This window comes from Ambystoma mexicanum, chromosome 10 (genome assembly GCF_040938575.1).
Source record: "Ambystoma mexicanum isolate Mex_15411 chromosome 10, UKY_AmexF1_1, whole genome shotgun sequence".
Lineage (NCBI taxonomy): Eukaryota > Metazoa > Chordata > Amphibia > Caudata > Ambystomatidae > Ambystoma > Ambystoma mexicanum.
The window spans coordinates 1,480,322,011-1,480,343,495 of NC_090932.1; the positions used below are offsets into that span (position 1 = coordinate 1,480,322,011).

Here is a 21,485-nt window from a genome sequence, read left to right on the forward strand (position 1 = left end):
AAGGATGGCACGCTTTTTAAGTTCATTTATCCATAGCAGGGCCTTTTTCTCAAGGCTAGGCAATGAAAGCATCATCCCCTTATCGTCAAAACATCTTATATTAAGGTAACCACAGATAATGATATGAGGGATGGATATATATTTCTGATTAGTCATGAACATGTTTACAAACGATCTGTCATTCATAAAGACTGGGTTACAATATATTTTAATCACTATAGTAATTTTCAGTTTCCACTATGCCGAAACCGCTTCTGGCTTTATCATGGTAAGAAGACAGACGATGGCCATCCCACAAGTTTTTTTTAAATGTTTTAAAGGTTTTAATGTTTTTATTTTTTTGCCGGGTTTCATTTTACTTCAAACCCATCGCAGATTGGTGGGGCACAAAGCCATGTTTTTGTGAACAGATAACATACTTCCCAAACTCCAACCCTCCCTTTTTGAAATAAATGTTTATGGCCCCTAGTATTCCAAGAACACCAACTTAAGGGTTTCTCATCTTCATTCCACAAACATTTATCCTCCGATTTTTGTGCTAGAGCTCCAGCCATCCAAGACCGGTCCTATGCATTGTATTTGTTGCAATTTACACTTCTGGTCCATCTATCTGTCTTTTGCCCAGCATGGAACGGTCAGCAGTCATTTCTAATGATGGAAAGTCTCTAGCTTTCCTAGGGAGGAGTGGATCCTTGAATATGCTTATCAGTGAGCTCTTCAATATCTTGGGTTCATTTCTTTCTCCGGATTGTCCCTATTCCACTCTCCATTTAGACCTCCCATACTGGAGAGGCCCAGAAGAACCAGGTCTCCATGGCCCAGAAGGAACTTTTTCAGAGATTTCGAAACCCATGGGGAGTAAGTCCTCTGCTGATTCTAGCAGGGTGCTTTGCATCAATCTAGAGTGTAAAAGTACGATCCAGTCCATGCAAGTCTCGTTTACAAATTGGGGCATGATGCAATACACATTTTCAAGATTTAAAATTAAACCATTCTTGGCAAGAATTAGTCTTTCAATTATCACCACCAAATTGAGTAAACCATCAAGAGCTCCTGATTTAGTAGGTTTCTCTGTCAATTCATCTCTCGAATTACGAGGGGATTGTTTCCCACAGACCCGTGTCAAGTCCACTTTGGAGCGAGTAGTCACCCTCTTTCTTCTTTCCTCTAAAGTGAGGAAGCCAGGAGAGAGCAATTTATTCTCTATTTTCAGCTCCAGGGAGTTATTTGAGGATCTAGTGAGAGATGATGCATTTTCTCTGACACTGATTTATCAGTTCATCAACTTGCAGTATATCCTCAGCCTCATCTTTCACATTGATTAGCTCATCTGAGTAGGTGGAAAGACCTAGACATCGAAGCATCTCTTCATCCATAACCACATATTCTTTGTCAGGCTCCCTTGTTGTTTCCCATCTTAACTCTCCTTTTTGGGCTGGCAATAGGTTGTTTGGTTTCAATGGTCTCGCTTGTGTTGTTTTTATCGGGGGGAGTTCTTGTCAGTTTGCGCATTAATGACCTAGACCCATTAGATTTAAATGTATTCACATTTGGTTGGTTTTTAGACTTTTTCAGTACAGTGTCTTCTCTTCTTTTGGCCATTTCTGTTTTTAGGTTTCTCAAAAATCAATAGGGTTTAGAACCGGCGGTCTTGGCTTTTAACCCTATGAGTGATTTGCTCTCCATCGTCTCGTCAGCCTCTCCAGTCTTTTTAGACACCGTTGGGTCTACTTCTTGTACAGACCTATTCTCGGGGTAGTCCTTAATTTGAATGGGGAACGTATCCAGGGTCCTGGCTGCCTGTTGGACAGGCTGCATAAAGACCTGGTCAGTGGGATTGCAGGTTTGAGGAAAGGCCACTGAGTATTATCCTGAGCCTTTCTTGCCCAGGTCAAGGTTTCCAGGATAGCGGTCATCAGCACATTGTTTTCATTAGATTCTCCTCTTGCAAGATCAAATAACCTCTCCTGCCATTGTGATAAAGTTTCAGCCTCCCTGTCAAGACTACCTTGTAAGGTTTCTAAGAGGGACTCCAAGAGAAGGAGTTTTGTATGGGCAATTGCCAATAAGGTGGCCTGAGCTTTCATAGTCTCATTTAGCGTTTGATGAAGGGGTATAGAGATACCGTTCGTGTTGGCATTTTGATTGTATATTTTCCACGGAAGGAGCGACCAGGTGATGGCTCTGAAAGGTCATATTTTGGCTATGCATAGAGGTATCCAGCCTTCCAGAGTCTGAAGAAGCTGAAGAAACAGATCTCAGTGGAATCAGCACTCTCTCTATAAAGATCTCTGCCGTGGTCGATATACCGGGATGAGTCTCCAGTGCAGGACCCGGCCCCCCTCTTTCGCATTTCTTGGCGGGTTTATGGTCAATTCTACCACCATCGACGGATTTGTCTTTGTACCACAGAGTGTTGCTCCTTTTTTTTCTGTCAGATTTTCCCCCTCTGGATTGATTTTAGTTGGGGCTGGCGTCGAGGGCAATTGATTGTAGATATCAGTAAGCCTTTTCTGGCCTTCCATTGTGCTTTTTAGAACTGCCCTATCTTGCATGAGTTTAGCAACTATAGAAAACTGTTGCATCTCCAGACCATTGGGCACCTTGCTCCTAGGTGCTATCTCACCTTGGAGTATCTTCTCGTCCCGGAAATTAGATGTTGCATAATCTGAGGACACGGGACGTGTAAATATGTCTTCCAGGTATGCCGGGACCATATCTTATTCAGTCATGTCATTCCACAGTAGCGTTTTAGACCCATTGTCTCTTCGTCTGGCGTTTTCGGGGGATCAAGGATCTTGTCATCTCCTGCCTGGTCTATATTAGATGGGGGGGGGGGGTAGAGGGAAGTGCTCCCTTAGCTGTTTTCCTTGATGAAAAAGTACTATGCTTGATTCTACCCCCACCATCAGAAGTCTACCCCAGGTCCACATGACTTTTTTTTCCACTTGGGATGCTTCTTCCCCCAGTTTTTGATATTCGGAATTAGGGGGGTTTGGTGGAAGGTAATTGAGGGAGGTTCGTGGAACTGGCAGGAGCCAATCCTGCATCCTTGAATAATTCCGTTATTCTAGGGCAATCATCAAAAGACTCGAGAGTTTTTGGGTAGTTCCTTAGTAGTAGTGTTTTTCTCTCCCGAGAGACTGGGCACTTCATTTGTACTAGCTCCATGTTCTAGTACACCAGTTGGAAGATCGCGGGAGAGTTTATGGAGGGGGTGGTGGGGGCTAATTCCGCAGACAGCGCTTCCTCATGTGTCCGTCCCTGCCTTCGAGTACAAGGCCACTTTAATGCGTCTCCCGCTTGCTCCACCAGACTATGTATAGATATCGAAGCCAGTGGATATGCGGGTCAAGAGGGGGCCTGTAGGGGGTCATTGTACAAAGCACAGGGTCGCCACCAAGTAAAGTATTAAGTTACAGCTGAGTCAGGTGATCTCCTGGCTCCAAGTTTCAAACTTCAGTGGCGGAAGACAAGACGGCAGCAATAATTGCGAGTCGCACAAATGGAGCAATAGTTCAAGGGGGACCCCAGGGGAGAGGTTAATCACCACTGTTATTCTGCAAACGGAGTAGCTGGATTGTCTTCCAAACCTCAGTCTCCTTTTCCTCTTCGTCTCCATACGCCTCCGCTGCACAGACTGTGTGACTGCTCCACTCTGCTCGCACTCCACAACTTGCTCCGTGAGCCGTTTGCTGTTTTAACTGTGCTCCGCCTCCAGCAGGATTGTAGGATAGAGGGAGCAGACAAACTTTCTGGCACACTGCAAGGCCTTTTATATCCGTGACCACCTGGTTCTCTACTTGTCATCCCCCCCCCCCCCCAAAGCACCTTCCCATTTGTTCCTTGCTTCACCTCACTGTTTGGACAAATCTAGTCCAATACATTTCCTCGTGGGTCGGGTTATTATTGGAAGAGTTTAAAAATAACCTTGCCCCGCCCCTACCCCCTTTTTGGTTTGTGGGTGTTTGTGCAGTCTTGGTGGTCCAGGTAGGTTGGTATTCGCCAGGCATCTTACCTTCCCCCTGCCTTTGATTGATATAGTTTGTGCCGGTGTGCTGGAGATTTGATGTGAACAGGAGGTTCTTGTTCCAAGTCTTTTCCCCTTGCCACTAGTTGTTTGATGCTGTGTTGGATCCGGATCTTGCAGTCCCATAAAAGAGGTTGGGAGTTATTGTGTGATTGACAATGGCACAAGGCACACTTTGGGGGAGGTGGTGAGAATGTGTCGGGGACTGGGGTCCGCCCAACTGCCTTCCCCCCCTCCTCTGGGTAGGATCAGCTGTGGTATATACCCTTGTAGGCCGGCTTTTCTAATGTTGGAAGAGGCCCCTATTCCTTCCCTGACCGGGTTAAACCCCGACCCTATCGCACTTAATCATACACCTTCTTATAAAGGAGGGGGCAAACCCACCATATGCGCCAGTCACTCTTGAAAGATAAAAAAACCTCCTTGTGGAAGCATTGGAAATCAGCCTGATCGACATCCTTGCAACCACCAATGTAAATCCCCTAATGGAAACCTGCAGTCAAACTTCAAAGGGATTAGTCGACACTCCAACCCTTTTTAAAAATGATTGTGCATCAAGACTCCAACCCTACGATACAGAATACACCCAGGAATGTAGGTCATAGTGCATTTTCTATCAGAGCACATGAAAAATGTTACAGCAAAATGCATGACTGAGGAGCTCCACAGCCTTAAGTTCTTAAACTAAACCGCCTGTGCCCAGATTTATTGAAACCAAACCTCAGACTAGTCTCATAAATGCAGCAGCCTTTAATGCGCACAAAGCTGCTTTTGCAACAGTAAACCACTATGCAACCACCTTCCCAGACCCAGAAATACCAGTCCTTAAAGAAATGCTTTAATGATTTCTTTATTAGCAAAATCAACATAATTGGACATCACATTTGCTCCTCCAAATCTGTCCCTATCTATGCCACCCCGGGCCCCCCCTTCTCTTCATATGGATGACCATCAGACTGATCAGCCTCCTCATACAAGGAATGGTCTTTGTGGGTACAATAAGACAAAATCGGCCCACAGCAACGGGTTCTGCTTTAATTTTTCATTAAAGTCATCCAGGCCAGCTGCCCTAGGGATGTTCTTTTAATTAAGGTCACTATAAGGTCTTTGTCAAATTCGATGGCCCATTTTGAAGCTCTCCTTTTTTTGGACTGGATCTTTACTGTATTTAGGTGCCCCTCTCTGTCTAGAGGGGCTATACCAGATAGAATCAGTACCTCTCACTGGTCTTCTGGCAAAAAGCTGGGAGAAGTGCTTAATCAAGTTGGCTTCCGACACTGAGGGAAACCGGCTTGCCAATTGAATAACCTTGTTGTTGTTTAAGAGGGCCCAAAGATCTCTGGTATTTCTTTTGGCAATTGATTTGAGCATTTCTTCAGCATCTTGCTAGAGGTGTAAGGCCCTCAAAGAGAGTAAACAATTGCGATAATTTTTTCTTTCATCATATTGAAGCTCTCGTTCGTCTCCAGCCGGTTGAGCGTTCTCAACTCAGCAAAATACATTTTCCTTTGCCTTACCAGATCTTTATTGTACAAATGGAGTAGTTACCCCATGTCTATGGCCTACTCTGTTACTGACTTGAAACTGTAGCAGTACCCCCTCATAGTGTAGAAAGGCTCCTTTGGCCAATGACAGGTGCTTCAGACCCTCCACTATCGTATGGACTTCATCATGCCGGATTCTAAGTCTTATACAGGCTTAATTTACCTTCTGCAGGTTGCCAATTTCCCATTTTAAGAGAGGGGTTCCCATCTAGTTTTATTTCAACTCCAAGAGGTTATGATCACTATGCCCCATAGACACAACCACTAATTCAGAAACCCATTTATGGATATTGCTGGATACAAAATAGTCTAAACAAGAGCGTTGACAACCTTGGGCCCATGTACAGCTAGCCGGAATGTCACCAGGGATTTCCCCGTTCAGCATAAGGCTGTCCTAATCTTTAAGTTCATTTATCCATAGCAGGGCCTTTTTCTCAAGGCTAGGCAATGAAAGCATCATCCCCTTATCGTCAAAACAGCATATATTAAGGTCACCACAGATAATTTTCTGAGGGTTATAATCTTTCATATAGACATTGCCGATTATTCATGATCATGTTTACAAACAATCTACTGGGTTCCAGTATGTTAATCACTATAGGAATTTCCAGTGAACCCCCCCCCCCCCCCCCCCGCTTCCCCCTGTTTGTTCACAGGTTAAGGTGACCACTTGAACGTATGGGTTTGGATTTACAGTTTCCACTATGCTCAAACTTCTACCCAGCTGTATCATGGTAAGACCAGGCGATGGCCGTCCCACAAGGTTTATTTTGGCCGGGTTGCATTTTACTTCAAACCCATTGCAGATTGGTGGGGCACAAAGCCATGTTTCTTGTAACCACATACTTCCCAATCTCCAGCCCTTCCATTTGAAATAAATGTTCATAGCCCCTAGTTTTCCAAGAACACCAATTTAAGGGCTTCTCGTCTTTATTCCACAAACGTTAATCCTCCGATGTTTGGGCTGGAGCTCCAGCCAACCAAGACCAGTCATGTCCATTTTTTTGTTCTTGCAATTTACACTTCTGGTCCATATTTATCTGTCTTTTGCCCTGTATGGAACAGTCGGCAGTAATTTTTAATGATGCAAAGTCTCTAGCTTTCCGAGGGAGGAGTGGATCCTTGAATATGCTTATCGGTGCGTTTTTCAATATCTTGGGATATTTTTTTTTTTCCTTCTGGATTATCCCTTTTCCACTCTCCATTTAGACCTTCCATACTGGGGAGGCCCAGAAGAAACTGGTCTCCATGGCCCAGAAGTAACTTTTTCAGATATTTCGAAACCCTAAGGGAGTAAGTCTTCTTCTGATTCTCGCAGACTACTTTGCACCAATCCAGCGGGTAAATGAAGTACGTTCCAGTCCATGGAAGTCTTGTTTACACATTGGGACATGATGCAAAAGTCTTAACATCCTTGGCGGGAATGAGTGTATTGTAAATGTGGATATAGATGCTGATGGTGAGGCAGGTTCTCTGGTTGACGGGGGGGGGGGGGGCTATGTGATTAGCCTTGGTTTAGCGTCCCTTGATTTCTGAATTCCCCTGACCAAATTTCCTTCTTTGTTCTTCCCCTGTATAAACCCTCTTGACTTTTCTGTCTTGGTTCTTTGGCTTGCTGTGATTGCTGGATTTCCTGGGGTTTGTAACTCATTCCATCATGATCCCTGTACTGCTTATTCTGGCTTTGCCTTCTCAGAGACCCAGAAGAGAGAGTGCTTCCTTTCTCCGCCATATTACCTCGACTCTTGTTGTCAATGATCTCACGTCTCAGGGAGTTGAGGAGTCTGTCTGCCCCTCTCCACTGTTTTCCTTATAGTTTAGTCCTCCATTTTACCCATGTCTTGCTTCATCTGGGCCACCACTGCGAGTGCCGCGGCCTATGGTTGGTCTTTGGAACCAAAAAGAGGCCTTAGAAATGATGTTCAAAGTGCCCCCATATTACACATTTTCAGCAGGTCTAACTATTTTCCTATGGGAAAATGTGGAAATACCACACAACAGGCCCAGGTTGAAGAGGTCTACCGGGAAATCTTGTCTGAGGTGTGACCAATGATCGCTGGTCTTCTGTTGTCTTTCAGTCAGAATAGAAGACGCCAAGGTGAGCAGTGGGGTGTTTTGAATTCCATGTTACCACTTCTCTTTGGGCTAAAATATCTTGCATGTTTTATGGAGATGCAGTTAAATTCTGAAGTTTCTTCCAATCAGTCTTGCTGTTTCTATTTAGAGAACAACCAAAAACCTGTGGTTGGGGTTTGTCCTTGTTGAGCCTTGTTTTTTTTTTTGTTTAATTTGTTTTTACTGTAGTGCCTATATTGAATGTGTTTACATATTTTGGATGGATTGTATGGTTGGTGTATTCGATAGGTGGTTACTTCTCATATGTTATGTCATTTTGTACGGGTCCTTTTAGGGAATGCTTGGTACATATGCTCAAGTGTTGCACATTTGCTATGCATAAGTGATCTTTACTTATGCAGTGTTTGGTCCAAGGTGTTTTCTTGGTTACAGGTCATCTACCACTTGCTTGCAGTGCATTTTTGTCTTGCATCCTGCTTTAAACTGGTTTAGAGGGCACACCTTTATAGGGCTGTTTGCAGCTAATTAAATGAAATTGCAATATCCTAGGATTTCATTATTCTTTAGGGTGAAAATGACTGTTCTACTGAGTTATGCAATTAACATCAAAGTGGATTTTGAAATGTTGCTTTTTAATGCTGATCCTACCATGTGAGCGTGTAAATATGATTTTGTAAATCATTTGTCAAGCTATTCAACATTTTTTTTTGTAAATTTTCTTTTCTATTTCAGGTATTTGTGCTGGCAATCACATTTTTCCTGCTCTTCCTTGGCAATTTCCTCACAACTTTAAAAGTGGTGCATACCAAACTTAAGAAAAACAAAAAGAAACTAAAGAAGCCTTAATGTTGTATGCAACTGACATTATAGATCGGGTTACTTTCTTTTTGAGATGGCCCATTCTACTCTACGGATCTATGGATTTAATAAACAGTAATTGATGAGCTTTTGGAATGGCAAATGCTCTGTTTCTGCTCTCAATGTGAACCTTACAGACTACTGCGCGGTTTTCCTACAAACACTGACCCTACGTCTGCACTTTCCTATTTATTTGTGCATTCACCAACACATTTTATCTTCAGGTTTCTTTTTTGGTCTTTTTAATTGGCGAGGACCGCAGTAATCTGGGGTTGTTTGGAAAAGGGATCTGAGCAAAGGGAAATTGATGACCTTTCTACGGTGGAGCAAACTTCGCAGTCTATTACTCTATTTTGGAATTTTATTTTGCGTTTTCTTGAGATCGAACACTCTTGCCCCTCCACATTGGCAGAACTGGAGTGCAGGAAACTACTGATCTTCTTTGGAATCATGCCTACAAGTTTACTTTGAAAGTAAGATGTGTATTCGCTTGGGTGTACTGTGCAGACGGGCCCAATCTTTCAGGCGACGGCTGCCATACGTCCAGTGGGGTTGGGACTGACATGTGTGGAGCCCAGTAACTTTTTTTTATTTGTGTCCTACCACTGTGGGCATTCTGTTATTTGGGCATTGTTTACAGAGGAACTTAGTTCATTTCGTATATAACTGGTGAACCATTGTATTCATGTGAAAGACTGGCAATAAAGAAATACAACACTATTACTTGCATAATTGTTATGAACACCTCGTGCCTTTCCCCTTTTCTCTCACAAGTACAACATAAGCCAACATTAGCCGGTCCATCGGGGCCTGGAGTGAGTAATATTTTGATTTTTCATTTGTATTGCGCTCAGAGTGTGTTTTCTCCCCCCCCTTCCCCTTGCAGCCTCTTCCTGGTGCCCTCCTCCTTCCCACCTCCCTATCCGCCCCCCCCCCACCTCTGATTGGTTCCCTCAGGTGTCCCTCTGGACTACCCGACGGCTGCTCTCCCCGCTCGCCTCTTGTGCTGAACGTTGTGGGTGAGAGCAGCTCTCCGGGCAGCCCAGTTGCAGGTTGGAAACCCTGCCGGTCCATCGGGGCCTGGAGTGAGTAATCTTTTGATTTTCATTTGTACTGCGCTCCGAGTGCGTTGTTTCTCCTCCACCCCTCCCCTTGCAGCCTCTTCCTGGTGCCCTCCTCCTTCCCGCCTCCCTGTCCGCCCACCCCCCCTCCATCTACCTCCCACCCCTGGATGCACCTCGTGTCTTATACTGACGCTCCTGGGCAGCCCCCTGCCCGGCAGCCCCCACGGGTAAGGGCCCCTTAGGCAAAGGGTGGCTCCCTCGACTTCGGCTCCTGTTTGTGTCTGCAGGTGTCCGCAGGGGACGCCTGTTGCCTGCCAGTATCCTTGATTTGTCTCACTTGCCTACCTGCCTACCCCTCCTCCGACTAATCGACACAGCTGTGCCTTTCCTCTTTTGCTAATTGCGCACTGTGCCGGTATTTAAAATTGCTCTGTGAAACTAGGCCGTTCTCCCCTTCTTAGGATTCTCACACTTGGGTGTCTCTACAAAGCTGTTAATATGCACTGTGCCAGTATTTAAAATTGCTCTGTGAAACTAGGCCTTTTCTCCCCTTTTTAGGATTCTCACACTTGGGTGTCTCTACAAAGTTGTTAATACGCACTCTGCCAGTATTTAAAATTGCTCTGTGAAACTAGGCCTTTTCTCCCCTTCTTAGGATTCTAACACTTGGGTGTCTCTACAAAGCTGTTAATACGCACTGTGCCAGTATTTAAAATTGCTCTGTGAAACTAGGCCTTTTCTCCCCTTTTTAGGATTCTCACACTTGGGTGCCTCTACAAAGTTGTTAATACGCACTCTGCCAGTATTTAAAATTGCTCTGTGAAACTAGGCCTTTTCTCCCCTTCTTAGGATGCTCACACTTGGGTGTCTCTACAAAGCTGTTAATACGCACTGTGCCAGTATTTAAAATTGCTCTGTGAAACTAGGCCTTTTCTCCCCTTCTTAGGATTCTCACACTTGGGTGTCTCTACAAAGCTGTTAATACGCACTGTGTCAGTATTTAAAATTGCTCTGTGAAACTAGGCCTTTTCTCCCCTTTTTAGGATTCTCACACTTGGGTGTCTCTACAAAGTTGTTAATACGCACTCTTCCAGTATTTAAAATTGCTCTGTGAAACTAGGCCTTTTCTCCCCTTCTTAGGATTCTCACACTTAGGTCGTTTCCCCCTGGTTCTTGATCATTGGAGCTCTTAACCCTGAGAGTCTGTTTCCCCTGCGCTACTCGATTGCCACCTACTATCTTGTCCGCTTGCTCTCTCCTGTGTCTTCCCCTCTCTGCCCCCTGCCTCTCCCATCCCTACTCTATGGTGCTCTCTATCTCTATCTTCTCTAATTGCTTCTGTATTGACAATCCTGCTCTCCTCACTAAATCTGGTAGGAAAAAGTTTAAAAAGGACATCCTGGTCTCCAATCCAGGCCTCTCTATCGCTGACGCCTATACCAGTGCCTCCTCCAAGGAAACTCACTGACATACTCTTTTTCGTGCCCTCACCTGACCTATGGACCCTTCATATGGTCTCTGTTCTCTCTCCTTTTTCCTCTTCTCCTTTTAATGGTGGCACCCCTTGGATGTCCTCTTGGCCTCCTTCCAATCCTCTAAGACCATCATTAATGTCTACTCTAATGGGACCATCTTGGTCCAAGGCTCTCAGGCCAACCTTCACCTCTTTGATGGACGCTTCCCGCGCCTCATCAACTTCCTTTCCTCTCCTGCTGTCCCCCCTCCTCTGTCCTTGGCTACCTTGCCTCCACCCTCCCTCCCGGCCCACTCTCGTGTTCCTTCCTCACCTCCGCAGGGCGTACCTCTGATCTTTACCCCTCCCCGGAAGTCCTTCAAGGATGGCAACCACCTCCACATTGCCACTCTTAACTCTCGCTCTGCCGTCAAACATTCCTCTGATATCTGTCGCCTTCTGGAGGAACTGGACCTTGATGTCCTTGGTCTCACTGAGACATGGGTCACGGCCAGCTCTGTCACCAGCCTTGACACAGTCCTACCTGACGGTTACAAGATCCTCTCCGTGCCCAGGCCCAACCCTGCTGGGGTGGGTGTTGCCCTTATCTTCCCTGAGTTGATTATTGCCACTGTCACTCCTACGCAGACCTACTCCTCTTTTGAATGCCTTGTCTGCCGACTCTCTCTCCCCTAGCCATTCCCTTACCGTGGCTACTATCGATCGGCCACCCGGTCAAATTTCCTCCTTCCTCTGAGTGGGCGGACCTCTCCTCCTCACTCCTGTCCTCAACCACTCAACTCCTCTTTCTTGGAGACTTCAACATCCACCTGGATGCCTCCTGCCCCCCCTCTGGACTCTTTCGCGACCTCTGCGACTCTCTCTCACTCTCTATTCTCCCGTCTGGGCCGACTCATTCTGCAGGGCACACTCTTGATGCTCTGATCTCTTATGACCTTCCCCTCTCTGTCCCTCTCTCCACTCCTCTCTCCTGGAGTGATCACTTTCTCCTATCCTCCCACCTCACCTACCCCACCCCTCAGGCAAAGCCACCTTCATCACTGCCACCCTCCTTCTCGGTCATCCGACCCTTGAAACGTGTGTCAGTTGAGACTTTCGCCGCCACCTTCTCGCCCCCCCCTTCACCCTTCGGCTGACTCCCACCCTGACACAGCCCTCTCCACTCTGCTATATCTGATACTCTTGATATCCTGGCCCCTGTCATGAGAATCCGCCTGAAGCCCAAAGCCAAATGTAACTCCTGGTATGACTCAGATCTCGTCACCCTAAAACGCAAGTGCAGGGTGGCAGAGAGGAAATGGCGTGCTTCATGTTCATCCTCTGACAAACTGGCCTGCCGCCTGCTCCAAAGGCAATACCGACTTTCTGTCTGCAACAAGAAGAGGGCCCTTATCCAAGCCCGCATCTCTGCGGCATCTAACAATTCGGCCGAAATCTTTAAAATCTGCAAGGAGTTGGCCAACCCTGCTGCAGTCTCTACCTCTCCTGTCCCCTCCCAGGTCCTCTGCACGGCAATGGCCTCTCACTTCATTTCAAAAACTCAGGACATCCTGTCCTCACTCTCCTCCTATCACCCCCCCTCTATTCCCTGCTCTTCCTCTGTCCCTTCTGCAGCCACCCCTCCTCCCGCCTTCTCTGCCTTGCCCCTTTTTTCTGCTAACAAGGTTTCCAGACAAGTCCGATCTATGAAAGTCTCGTCAAAACAGGTCCACCCCTGTTCCTCCAAAACCATCAAGGACTACATCGACTCCTCCAAAACCATCAAGGACTACATCGACTCCCTGGCTCCTGCCCTGGCTCACTTCTGCAATCACTCATTTGCCTCTGGAGTCTTCCCGTCCCCCCTTAAGCACTCCCTTGTGCACCCTCTTCTTAAGAAACCCTCTTCCGCCCCCTCCTGCCCGGCTAACTATCGCCCAATCTCCATCGCTCCCTTCCTGGGCAAGCTGCTGGAGAAACTGGCCATCTCACAGCTTAATCTCCATGATGAATCTGTTGGTAGTCTTCATGAACATCCGTCTGGCTTCAGAGCTGCCAGAAGCACGGAAACTGCTCTCCTGAACATCCGTGAGGACCTGCTCTTGAACCTTCACTCTAACACTCCGTGTGCTCTCATTTTGCTCAATCTCTCTTCTGCCTTTTGATACTGTCAGCCATGCCATCCTGCTAAACCGTCTCCGTGATAACGTGGGTATCACTAGTCAGGCTCTGGCGTGGCTGACCTCTTTCCTCTCCAATCGACCCTCCCAGGTCTTACTGGGGTCCTTCCTCTCTGACATATTTTTCTTTACCTGGGGTGTCCCCCAGTGATCTAACCCCTCTCCCTGGCTGTTCAACCAGTATCTGGCACTCCTTGCCCACTGCATCGGCGCTCTCTGCCCTAACTTTGTGCTATGCGGATGCTACCCAGCTCATCTTCAGGCTACCCTCGGCCTCCTCTTCTCCTTCCCTCATCTCAGACTGTCATTCTGCTATCCAGGAATGGTGCGCCGCCAATGACCTTTGCCTTAATGCCAGTAAGACTGAGATTCTACTCATCGGCACACCCACTCCCTCATTCCCTGCAGCTCTCTGGCCGGCCTCTCTTGGCCCTCTTCCTGCTCCTACCTGCAAGGCAAAAAACCTTGGTCATCTTCGACTCCACTCTCTCCTTCTCTTCTCACATATCCGACGTCTCTAAGAAGTCACACTACCAGCTGCACCTCTTCAGAGGCATCCTTCCTTTCCTCTCCTTCCCCCAGAAGCTCACTGTCTCCAGAGCCCTGGTTCTCTCGAAGCTGGACTACTGTAACAGCCTCTATCTAAATCTGCCTACCTCAACTCTCCGCCCTCTGCAACTCATCCAGAACAGGACTGCGAGACTTGTCCTTTGCCTCAAGTCCAAGGACCGTATCTCTCCAGGACTGAAATCGCTACACTGGCTCCCAGTGGCTGCGAGGATTAAGTTCAAAACCCTCTGCATTGTCCACAAAGGCTTCAGGGGCCAAAATACCTTCAACTCTCTCTTCCTAAATGTCTTCCTTCTCGAGCTCTTCGCTCATCCACCTCCAACTCCCTCAGGGTCAGCCGCTTCTCCAAGCAACGAGTTGGGGGTAGATCTGTCCGCATAAGGGGCCTCCCTCTGGAACAGCCTTCCTGCCTCCCTGAAACTTGAGGAGAACCATCTCCGGTTCCAGAAGCACCTCAAAACCTTCCTCTTTGCTTCGGCTTTCTCTCCCCCCTCTCCCCTGCTAATTTACTGAAACTGCACTGAATCCGCAACTGGGCCACTCACCGATCTTGGTCCTTGGCCCAGCCACTCTCCCCTGCACTGCCTCCCTGGCAACCCCTGCTCTGCGGGACTGTCTCTGTATCCCTACAGCCCCCCTTCCCAGCACTTGTCTGCACTTACCTTGCACTTGCCACCAGCTGGCCCTTATTATTTTATCTTGTATTCTACTAACCCTGTACTGCACTTCCCCTCTCCCTTTCCCCCTTGCACTTTTCCCTTCCCCTCTTCCCATGCACTTGCGCGATCTGAATGACACCTGGCCTAGTAGGATCGTTGTCTGTCTCCCCTTGTAAACCCCCCCCTCCCTGCCTCGTCGCGCCTTGAAACACTTATGATATGGCATTTGTAACGCGCCTATACACAACAATTGGATTAGAAAGGGATATTGAAAAGAAAGGTATTTTGAGCTAGATTTCGTGTCCATTTTTGAAAGTATGCTGAAGGCAGACTGGTGTCCTCCTGCAGTGTCAGGAAAATGGTAACTTGGTCCTCAAGATTTGTGGATGACTGTACACAAGAGCACATTAGAGAGACACAAGTTGCACAAAGGAATATTTATTTTTATGGTGAAGTTGGTTGAGGATCTCGCACAATGCACATTTACAGCGATTAGTCCCTGCTTGATTAGCTGTAGGCACACACATGCCTGCATCCTGATTGCACATTCTCTGAGCTAATGCGCCTCACCTGCCTTTCCACAGCAACACCTGAAGCCTACTTTGTACCTTCTATAAAATTAGTCTGAATCCCTGGCTTTTCATGCGCCGGTACAAAGTTTTGTGATCTAGAGACACCCCCCCCCTCCCCACCCCCCTTTGACAAACTGTTCTGAGACCCTTGTATGAGCCCTCCCTGTCACTCGGCTCAGAGTTGCCAATCTTAGTGCTTGCTTGAGCTCTTCACAACTTTAACCTGAATCCTATGAAGAACCTGCCAGCATAACCAGTCTTGGCACTGTGAGTCTACTGCTCCTGTGAGAGATGGCATAGAATCTGTTTGACGCTCTGATGGTGTACATGGTATGCCAACCTTTTTTGGTTAACTTTTCGAAACATAGGACTGATGGAGGGTTTGTTTCTACAGGTCTCCTTCAGCCTCATGACCGGCTACTCTTCCCTTGTTTGTTCTTATCCTGTATGCAATTAAGTGCTTGTGAGTTCAATTAGTCATTCTGCACCTCATGCCTTTCTCGCTCTGACTGATTCAAAAAGCCTCATTGGGACAGATCGCTCCCAAAATTGCAGTTGGAAGTTAATTGCATTAAGCTCGAGACTGTCAATATTCTAGGTTCATTGACTCAGTAAATCTCCTTATCTCCTTATAGTTCCCAGATGGATAATTGAAGCACTCCTGGAAATAAATGCATAGGGATGGTTGCATAGTGATCCTCGTCATTTCTGTTCTTTAGTCACAAAATGTTTGTGTTTACCGAGTCTTTATGATCTGTATGCAAACATTTTCTTCCTGGTGATTCTTGGAGCAAATGCCCTTTTTACCTTTATTAATAGAATACATGTGTTCCCTTGTCGGAATAGTTCCATGACATGTATTTGGTAAGCTTTAATTGTGCTTCAAAGCTTTTTTGCCCACTGTGTCTCTCATGGAGGTTTTCAGAACTTGGATAGGGTGCTGCATATTTGAGTACTGTACTGTATATCCCGTTCCTCATTCCCAACATGTTGGTAATGTAGCAGCCAAAAGACTAAGACTGCTGGAATCCTCAAATATTTCGTCATCCATACTCCATCAACAAATGAGCATCCAAAGTCTCCTGTAGTGAGAATTTTCCAATGAGTGTTTCATAATGACTGAAATGTTGTGTATGATCTAGGATAATTAGGCCCGGGCGACTAGAGTGGTGGTGAATGATGTAAAGGGAATACAACTGAACAGTCGAGCAAGGCGCCTTTTGGAAATGGTAGAGGTGACAACAGTAGAACCTCTGCAAGTATGTTCAGTTACTAAAATATTTCTTTGAAGAAAGATATATGTAGACTTTGTGGTTGATATTTTGTGAAGGAATGGGGAGAGGACCTCTGTGGTGAGTAAATAAAATCACTCGCCATTTAGTTCATAACTGATTAGCATTTGTAAATAGATCTCTGGTGAATAACTCTAGGATGATCCTAGAGTTATTATTGTGGCACATCGGGCAGTGGGGAAATTAGGTATGCTACCCCTTCTGTTTCTTTAAAGCTATTAATATTTTTAAATGTATAACTGCCCTTTTGCTTCATTTGATATTATGGTGAAGTTGATGCAATCTTCTCACATAGTGTTGCTCCAGTGGATTATTAAATTGTGATGCTACAGAGAATTTCACGGCTGCTACAATTGTGCATACAAGATTCTTCCACTTTTGAACCCATTCATTCAGTAGAAGCTTTTCGTTCTGGCTATCCAGGGCAAGATTGAAGTTATGAGCCGCGTATCATTACATGAATAAATAATTGGCTTTGATGTAATTGATACTCTGCTTTATTTGTAAACCCCCCTTGTGAAAGCAGGTCATCGACTGGTGGCAAAGAACAGTTATATTGAAGTCTCGATAGTGTTTTGACTTGTAAACCTCGACTTCTCATTCAGTGGAAATTGACTAACATTTGTGCTATATAAGTCGCAACAAAAAAGTTTGTTCATGGGATACTTTAACATTGATAAGATTGAATATCTAAGAAGGCGATACATCTCATAGATCCTCTGACTGCATTACAGAATTGGTATAAAAATTGCAGCATGGGAAGATGTTTCCATACAGTGAAAGTGAAATCAATGTTTTGGCTGAGATGTTTTTTCACCACTTTACAGTTCCTAAAGGTGCACTGTTTTTCCTTGAGGACCTAAGACCTTTAGTTGATTATAGCCCTTTAAATTGGATAACCACAATGAAATGATATCCATTACATTTGAGTCATTTTATGATTGACTCCATTACATTTGAGTCATTTTATGATTGACTCCAAAGGAGCTGCGCAGATATTACATTGACTTTAAGAGGTATTTATAACGTTGTTCAAATCATAGCTACTTATGAGTGGAAGCCTGCGGTTGCAAGAGGACAACATTTAATGGCTTTTGGCTACATTATAATCAATGTGTATTTTTTCCCCAGTAGTTTCGAACAATCAGACAATGAGATCCACATATTCAGTTAATGACCAATATGTATGACCGGTACTTGATGTGTTTCAGATCATGTTAGTTGCATTTCTGGGATGTGGTTTCAATTGTTTAAAATGTTTTGCTTTTAACACATAAGAACCTGAGTGGACGAATGTGTCTAAAGAGGTCCTTTAGTCAATTTACAACCTTCCAGTTCAGCTTTCCTTTGTATTGCTGACACTGATGATTGATAGCTGCAGTTATTTAACAAAGTCAATACTAATGTTTTTTATTTGTTGTGTATTCATGATTACTGCTTCCAAATGCTGAGTTTCAAATAATTTTGACGAAACTACTAAAACGTATTCCCAGTATCAAATAACCTAGATTCATTCGACTCCTATAAAAGTTGGTGCTCTAGATGTTTCTACTGTTTTCACCTTTTTAGTAAAGCACTTAATTGATCAAACAAGAATTGTGAAAGAGGGCATTGCTGCCTCCTTCGTTTCTGCAACTGGATCATCTGATCCAAATAACCAATGACCTTTCTCGTCAGTGGAGGGTCTGCCTATTTGTGTAGGTTCTTTCTGATTTGAATTGAGCCTGTTTTTGCTGAAGCTTCGCTGGAGGTGAATATGCCACTCCCAACCCCCTCCAAAATGGACAGATTTACCATGCAGTAATACCATCAGCAGTAAATCTGCCAAAAATTCTAATTTGGTAGTGCAGGAAAAACTGGTAATGCCGCCAAAAAGGTGGCGGTAAAGGAACTGCTGCCCCATTTTCTCCTGCACCGCCAAACTTGCAATGAGGCCCATTGTATTGGTTTTTACTGCAAGTTCATAATGTTTTTGTTCATTTTTCAACTGTTTATTTTGATATATGGCATTTTTAACACGCCTATACACAAGTGTTTCAAGGCGCAACGAGATGAGGAAGGGGGGAAACAGGGAGGACAGAGACAACGATGCTTTGTCACACGCAGAGATGACTGGCAGCTACACGGCCTGAAAAACCAACCTGGGTAAGCGACCGCAGGCAATCCCCAGCGATCCATTTGACCTTTTCTGATATATGTGGCGCACAACCCGATCTATCCACATCATTTGTTTGCCCACTGCAGTTGGTCCCCGACCGCCATTGCACACGAGAAAGGCCTCACAAAATGGCTCCTTGCTTTTATTTTCATGTTGCCTAGCAACAGTTCGTCAGCCCATTGGCTCCGTGCTCTACTTCCATGACGATAGGTCACCGGAAGGCGTGAGCCGGCGCACCACGAAGGGCGCTCACTAAGGGTGCAGCCTGTCTGCGAATGGAGACAAAACGTAACTGTAAGTGACTGCTATTCTGGTTTGTATCTAAAATCCCTATCTGTCGGGAACACAGTATAATCTTCCAACCATATATGACTTAATTATTTTGCAGCGAGACAACAATCGGACTGCATATAAACGATTTCAACAAACCCTATCAACAGTATAACGATCCAATGTATTGAAATATTATCGCTGTATGAGCCTATTTCATCTGCTTGTATAGTACCGTATAACCATTTAGCTTGCCTAGCATAATAGGTATGACTGCCTAGCATATTTGTGACAAATTTGCAATTTAGTTTACTGGGCATTACGTGCCACTTCTATGATTACCATAGGAAAGAGCTTTGTAACAAAGCCCCATCGGCAATAACGAGATGAACTAGCCTTTACTACTTTCCAGTGCTGTAATCCAACTAGCCTACTGCATATCAACGGTATACAGAACAGAGTCATAATTCCATGCCTGCCCTTTGGCCAGATATTTGTAATTTCTTAACTGTATGAAATAACCAAATTGGCCATCATCACTTCCTAGAGTTGCCTTTAAACTAATCCATTACAACACAACTGTTGCATGGATCTGCAAAGTACCTCATTGTGCATAACCTGATGCCTAATACCTGTTGCCATATCTGCCATAATTTGTTAATTTTCTATTTGAACCAGTAGCGCACCTAGTCTTACTAATTCATGGCGCTGCATCGAAACATGCCTAATGTATCAGTGATTACATGGAAACATATTAGGAGTTAGATAATTGGGCTATAATTGTTTCATTGATATCAGAAATTAGTCATTTGTGTTACTATTACAGTTAGATACTAAGTCAAGGATGATCTCACAATTACTGTTATTCTTAGGCCTCCTTAGAGTATTGAACATGCCACCTTTACCTACCATGGACCCCCACTTGCGCATGAATACTTTAATTGTAGTAATGACAACAAACTTACCATTACCTAATGACATACAACCATCTACATTCCTTAAACCTTGCATCAATATGTATCATCATGCTCCCTGCAATGGCCCACCTTTACTTCCTCTTAAAGACATCTCAATCTTAACTGCTAAGATCTCACCCGTTGCTAGAAAACTTGACTCTCACTGCACCTCTTTTCTCCCTGCCCACGGACACAACATCCAGCCGGCCATTTCGACATTACACAACACTACCATGGACTTCCCCCAACAACACAGACTAAAATCTAACTTCAATAACACAATTACCAGAAACAAAACGATAGGCACCTTTTGAATCTACGAAAATTGACAACTATATCAAAACGCAACCAGCATCACTCAGTAACACCACTAATACTTTAAAAGTAGGGCTCATCAGTCTGAGATCTATTCAGGCACACGCGCTAGACATACTGGACATTATATCCATCAATGGCCTCGATATCGCTATCACTGAAACCTGGCTGAACTTGTCCTCCGGTCCCTCACTAGCTTTAGCCCTCCCAGATAACGACTCTAGGGCTAAAGCCCTAGAACGTCAGCTAAAGGAGGAAGAGTTGCATTTATCTACAAAACTGTATTAGAGTTATGAATGACTAACAATCAGCACCTACCATCGACTAAACTACTGACAGTTAAACTAGCTACATCTGCCACATCTACCATTACCTTGCATCTGATCTACGGACTTCCTCGGAATACTACCACCTTTGTAGTGGACATCTCAAACGTACTACTGTCTAACACTAAATGTGTGTCGCAGATTATAATCCTAGGTGATTTTAACCTTGGTCTTGACGACCCTAAAGATGCCAAAGCATCTACCCTTAAGGACACCATTTCTGAGTTAGGGTTTACACATCATATCACCAGCCCAACCCACAACAAAGGCTATACGCTCGACTGGCTAGCGGACCTTAATTGTAATGTTAAGGTGCTGGTGAATACACCACTCGTGTGGACAGACCACCACCTAATCACCTTCACCATAGATATAGCCACACCACAAAACACACCTAGCCAAGCTCAAGCATCAATGACAAGATGCAAACGTAATCTCACACTAGAAAACCTGCTTCCACTATTACACACCCAACTAATACATCATCTGACCCATCTAATCTAGTGAATCTCTACAATGACACCATCCTTAAAGCTATTAATAAAATAGCTCCACTCAAATTACAGAAATCGAAACCCTGTGCCCATGTCAACAAATGGTATACTCCACAACTAAAGACTCTTAGTAAAGAGAAACGTTCTGCTGAAACTACCTGGAAAAAGTACCCTTCTAAACAAAATAAAGACCTATTTATTGCAGCATCATTTAATAAAAAATAGCCATTGTCGAGGCAAAAATAATAACTATAATGACCGAATAGCTAAAGCTAACTCTAGTACTAAGTAACTGTTCAATATACTAAGAGTTGGAATTGTCCTGCACCTACACCAGACTCCTGTACTAAGGACACCCTATGGTGCTCTAATATTCAGAATGCCTTACAAGACAAAATCACTCTATTACTTAACAAAATATCCATCAAGAAAAATCTTATTGACAATGCCACTCCACAAGACCCGTCATCCACCTCTAACCTTGATCTCCTACAATTCAGCTTCAAACCATTATCCACCAAAGAAGTTGAGAATATAATAACTAAACTCAAACCATCCAACTGCAAGGGCGACGTCTGTCCGGCTGCGCTCATAAAGGAGGCGACCACTGCACTTGCCCCCTTTATCACTACATTCATCAATGCTTCATTTGACACCAGTTCTGTTCC

General features: G+C 44.9%; 1 protein-coding gene across 1 annotated transcript in view; it reads left to right on the top strand.

Annotated features, from left to right (window-relative positions):
* The window catches only part of TMEM120B (transmembrane protein 120B), a 267,192-nt gene extending 257,964 nt beyond the window's left edge, over nucleotides 1-9,228 (top strand). Inside the window, exon 12 of the mRNA XM_069619587.1 lies at nucleotides 8,383-9,228. Coding sequence (XP_069475688.1) covers nucleotides 8,383-8,496 — 114 coding nt within the window. The 3' untranslated portion in view covers nucleotides 8,497-9,228. The remainder of the gene's footprint in view (nucleotides 1-8,382) is intronic.
* Nucleotides 9,229-21,485: the final 12,257 nt, after the last annotated feature.